We start from the raw sequence: 5,622 nt of genomic DNA on the forward strand, positions 1-5,622 counted from the left end.
TCCGCATGCATCTAATTAGGGGCATTTCTGGACATATCTGTAGGTCGCAGTCGTTTTCTCCACGGCCACGCTTGTAGGAAGCATGGGTTTATCCCCAAGATGGCGTCAAATACTGCATCACAGTTTTGAAAGTTTTTGAAAAGTTTGTGACGTCATCTCTGGGAAAAGAGACCCATGCCTCCCACAATCTGTCGTTAAAGAACCTTACTCATTCACTTTACATTGCGCGCCCACATTACTTCAGACGCCATTTTCAGGGCCCCAGAAATTCTGAATACACCGGCTGGCTAGTCGCCATATTTACGTCAGAAAGGGTTTTTCCAGGGTGGTTCCCAGCCTCTTTCTTTTGTTTGCGCTTGAAACTGTCGACAAACTCTCGTCCACTCTCTCTCTCTCGTTTGGTCAACCGTCGATCACTCTCATCGACTCTCATGAACTCTCAAGAGTTTCAACTCTCGTCAACTTTCTCTTTCGTTTGGCCAGGGCTTGAGTTATATGATTGCTGATTTTGCTAAGTTTCAAAAGCCATTTAAAGAGAAATTTGGCTGAGAAAACGGCAAACCTAGTTTGTTATGGGTGAGAAAATTTACCTCAGAAAAAATATTGGAGTTTGGGGGCACTATAATGAGTCTAAACCTCTGCAGCACTCGGGATCACAACAGGACTCGATGTTAAGTCCTTGTAAATGTTATTATTCTATCTTCGACATTGCCGAACTTAGAGTACTAATTACGCGGGATAACAGTTGTGCCAAGTCCTTATAGATGATCACGTGATAAGACGGCCATGTTGGTGCACAAAACAATAGCAAATTATGCCGGGCTCATGTTTTGCATAATAATAGAGCCAAACTCCAAAATGACTTTTTTCTCTGTTGTTCTGTGTACCAACATGGCGACGATGTCGTCAGGTGAAAACCACCTATTGCCCGCTTTTCAATGTTACTTCACTTACTTGAACAAGGAGTTGTACATTCTAGCTTCGTTTGGTAAGAGTCTCCAGAGCATTGGGCTCCATCAGGAGTGGGAGTGGGGTTAGTACAAGTTCTCCTCCGCTTTACTACGGATCCCCCGCACGGATTTTCACAGAGTGACCATTGACTCCATTCCGTATAGCCTCCATTAACTGCAATGATATCATATGAATGTTTCGACACAGATGAGAACTGAACTGAACTATTCATTAGGCTGGCAGAAAAGGCCCCTTTCAGCAAATAAGCGGGGGATGCAGGGAAAGTCGTGGAAATACGGGAAACGGGAAAAGGCGGCACCACCCCTGCATTTTCCACCAGTTTTGAGCTCCCGAAGCAGAGAGTTTCAGATCGCTAAAGTTACTAGAAGCTTGTAGCGTAATAAAACGCATAATACTAAACTTGCAAGAATGACTGATTGATAAAAAAGGTAGCTGATTCATAATGAAATTATACAACGGGCAGTTAGAAGACTTATCTTAAATTACTGAATTATTAATTATTATAAGATTGAAATTTTGGTTCAAAGCTGTTATCCTCATGAACTTTCTATTAATCGATAAAAAAGGATTGTCATTTCGGAGTGAACTTCTCCTTTAAGGAGTTTCAGTCGTAAACGATGAATCAGTTTATTCTACGAAAAAGTCAGGCCGAGCTTGACGAGATATTTGAAATAAAGAAAACAAAAGCCATACACCTTATTCCTTATTTCTTTAAATAAGCCCTTTTGACCTCGCTTTCGAACTTAACATTCAAATGAATCTTTAACTTTGAACGAGGCCAGAACGGCCAATTTGCAATCAAACAAAAACTAAAATGGGCGGCCATTTTAGAATAAGGTGTATAGAGATAGTTCTGCTTTATTTGGTACTTTTATTTAATGTTTAGATCAGCGAGGATCTGGCACTCATGTTTTTTTTGAGTTGGAGTTGGCCATTTCTTACAACAGGAGCATGCGACTAAGAGAGAACGACGGCACAGGAACCCATGACAAGGAACACGCAGCTTCCACATTTGTCCTTTGTCACGGCGTTTTCACAGACAAAAGGGGCATTATTACTGTAAGGAATGATGCTATTTATGTCGTCGACTTTGACCTCCTCGGGTCAATAGATGCATATAGCCAGAAAAATGAGCCAATCATAGATAAGGGCGGAGTAAGGATAGGTCTAGTTAAGGGATTGCAATCTTCGTGACTGGCGCTCTTAGCTGTTCCTTCACGGACTAAACTTGGATTATCAAGATTTTTCCCTCCCTCCCTACTCTTTCTCCATCCTTCGATTCCCTTCCTTTCATTCTTAGGTGTAGGCGTTTTTTCTCGCCCCACCTTTGCTGAGCATGGCTTTAATTTACTGCGATTTTTATTGATTTCGTTGATGATATAATAAATAGCCACGTTGGTGGCCGAATAACGCCAACATGTTTGTAGTTGTCTTTTTTGAGGTTTCCATGTCTCAGCAAACTTAGCGCGACCACTTGCAAAGTGCACGGATTGCTCTACTCAGCAATATTTTATATCAAGGCCGGGGATAAGTGTTGACATAAAGCTATTTTTAGAGGGCTCTTCAATTATATTTTCCGCGAAAACATATGTTTCAGTCGGCATAAACGTGTATTCCGAGCCCATGAGGGTAACTGCAATTACAAGGCCCCTGGGGGAGTCCGAGATGGCAGGAAAATAGATCTTGAAATAGCTCGGTCTATGAAAACGCCGTGGCACATATAGATACAATCTAGATACTCGAGGTCATGGGCTACTGAGAACGACTAGTATCCATAATTTGAAGGGTCGTTTATTCGAACCTTGCAATCATGGACAAAATTGTTGAGACAAATCCCCAAAACTAACGCTTTCGAACTAACAATAGTATTTTGTTTTTGAATGAAAACACCTTTTTCATCTGTTGTCATCCCCCCCCCCCCCCCCCCCCCCCCCAAACAATGTTGCAAAAGGCTTCGTGGATGTTTATTGAAAAACATTGAAAAAGGCTAGGGGGTAGGGGAGGGTTACCTTGAATGAGGGGCGAAAGGAGAATTTACTCCTAGGGTAAAAAACGTTCTTAATTTTCATGTGTCTCATCAACTTTTGTCCATGATTGTGGGTAGTTTTTAGATTATTTTAGATTCCTATTTCAATTCAAAAGTTGATTTACGAAAGAAGAACAAAATCAGAGACATTGCACACTGACTGGCCAGTTCGACAATGCATGGCGAGAGAAGCCCTTCCAAACTAGATGATCTGAGAAAACAAAAACTCGTACAAAAAGTACCTGAGTGTCATGAAACTTTGCGATCGTTTCGTTTCCTCAGGCCTTTTCAACATGTTAAAATATCAAGTTTTTAGAACTAATAAACAATTACTCTTTGAAATCAAGGTGAATAGTGGTAGAATATTATATTTACCGAGCCGCTTTGCGGCTGGGTAAATATTCTGCCACTTTTCACCGAGATTGAAAAGAACAATTGTCTTAGTATATACTCACGAAATGATCTCATCAACAATTCCAGAAAAAACAATCCAAAGTCGATTTAATTGGCATCTCAATTCATGCGTGGAAAACGTGCAAGCGGCACAAAGCATGCGCGAAAGTGTTTACAGAAGCTTCAAACATGGCAAATCTAAATAACCTTCGTTAAAATCCTCATCACAAACAGCAAAGTGGTCATTTATCACCGTTTAAATCAGTAATGTAAATCGAAAGTCTGCTTGTTAAAACATTTTCATCGTTCGATCAAAGTTTTTGAGGTTCCTTTGAAATGGAAATTGAAAGTACAGTTGGTAAAGGATCCACATGAAATGGTGGCTCTAATTGAGGTGAGCGTTAGTTTGTTGTAAAATGACCCGTCTTGTTTCCTGGCAATCATGTGGAACTTTCTTAAACATTTTTTTAATTCCTCGATTTCACTAAGAAATTCGTTTTGGTTGGTGACCAGCCCTACAAGAGAGAATTACTCCGAGTGAAACAAATTGTTGGCGTGAAGATTGTTTAATTTTCAGCAATAGTTATCTGGAAAAACGAAGTCAAACACTGGTTGGCAAAAGTATGAACTCTTCTCTTACCTTTGAAATTTTTCAGGCCAAATTTTGTGGCCTTCTTTGTCTTCTTTAGCACAGCATCATCTTTTATTCTCAATATTTCCGATTCATAAATGCTGGCGAGTTTACGCCGGCCATTTTGTTTTGTTTGGATCAAGCCTTATTCACCCCGTAGGGAGTGAATAATGCTCAATTACTCCGAGATAGCGAACCAATCAGATTGCTTGAAACACCAAGATCACTGAGTGAGTATATAGTAACAGATGTTAGTGTCACGAACTGTTTTATGAGCCCGAAAAGATTTCATGGCTAGCTTTTGCGAAACAGGCCATTGGTTCAAGTTAGGTAAGAAAGATATGCCTTGGCATGACGTAAACATACATACTCAATAGGCCACGTTCGATACATCAATATTCCCGCATGGCTACAAGGCTTAATGGTAAAATTTGAATATTCTTTTGTTTAGAAATCTCCCTGGAGTCTTGTGAGACAAAGAAAACATATGTGAGCCGTGAAATTTGACTATAAAGCCTCGTAGCCATGTCTGAATATTCAAATATCGAACCCGACCTATTGACCACTCCCCATAGGGGCTTTCGAGGCAAACGGAGGACAATCAATGAATTAACAGCACAGAACAACAGCTTTTAAGAATCCTAACTGGCCGGAGGCAAACCAGTTGGCTATTTACAAGTGCTGCAGAACATGTGAGCCTGGGACTACCAGGAACAAATTTAACCAGTGGTCAGAACGGGCCTTGAACCCGGGATCTCCGGATCTCAAGGCAAGCGCCCTAACCACTGGGCCGCACTGTCTCCAAAGAGCATCCATGACCAATCACAGAGCAAGTGTATCAATGATCATCTATGTAAACATATTTAATACTCACTCTTGCAGTCCATTTGCTCAGCGTTTTCACCCACACAATAAGCTCCATCGCTACTTGGTAATGGTCTGGTGCACGTTCGTGTTCTGATGCGTTGATTGCCGCCGCAAATACCGTCTGCGCAGCCACTCCACTTGGACCACCTTGACCAACCGCCATTCACTTTAGTGCCCAAAAAGTTGAACAAGAAGATCAGTTTCTCAGATAAGAACAAAAAACAACAAAATGGTGCATGAATGAGTTTACAACAGTGGCCATGTACAAAAAACGGCTAATACAGCTGATGCAAAACATGTGTATCCCTGAGACACCATTCAAAAATTCAGCTTTATATTTATCGAGTGGGATCAACAGATACCGTAACACATTTCGTGAATTTCAGTCCTGGCGGTAAAAACAGAATGACACGATGCAATAATTCTTTAGTTATTAAGGAATACCTTCTTACGTTAATGGTTTCCTTTTTTACACAAAAATTAATGGAATACGAAGGAAAAAAAATTCGAACTTACCGGCTCCATCAACAAGAATTAAAGGCGAAGTTAAAAATAAAAGAGATAGCCAATTCATTTCGATGAAGCTTAATAAACTACCACAGGAAATGTAAAAAAGAAGTGGCTAAAGCATAGCCATTAAGCACTCTAAGTGTTTGGAGAATAGTGAATCATCAAAAAAGGATTAATGTTGTAATAAAATGCAAACGATGTTAACACTGAGACACCTGAGATA

The 5,622-nt window shown here is 40.5% G+C and overlaps 1 protein-coding gene across 1 annotated transcript in view; it reads right to left on the reverse strand.

The window, feature by feature from the left end:
• LOC138002421 (uncharacterized) overlaps positions 1-5,544 on the reverse strand; it is a 129,266-nt gene extending 123,722 nt beyond the window's left edge. Inside the window, exons 1-3 of the mRNA XM_068848466.1 lie at positions 5,406-5,544; positions 4,897-5,055; positions 955-1,125 (exon numbers count right to left, since the gene is read on the reverse strand). Of these exons, the coding sequence (XP_068704567.1) occupies positions 955-1,125; positions 4,897-5,055; positions 5,406-5,463 (388 nt within the window). The 5' untranslated portion in view covers positions 5,464-5,544. The remainder of the gene's footprint in view (positions 1-954; positions 1,126-4,896; positions 5,056-5,405) is intronic.
• Positions 5,545-5,622: the final 78 nt, after the last annotated feature.

This window comes from Montipora foliosa, chromosome 1 (genome assembly GCF_036669935.1).
Source record: "Montipora foliosa isolate CH-2021 chromosome 1, ASM3666993v2, whole genome shotgun sequence".
NCBI lineage: Eukaryota > Metazoa > Cnidaria > Anthozoa > Scleractinia > Acroporidae > Montipora > Montipora foliosa.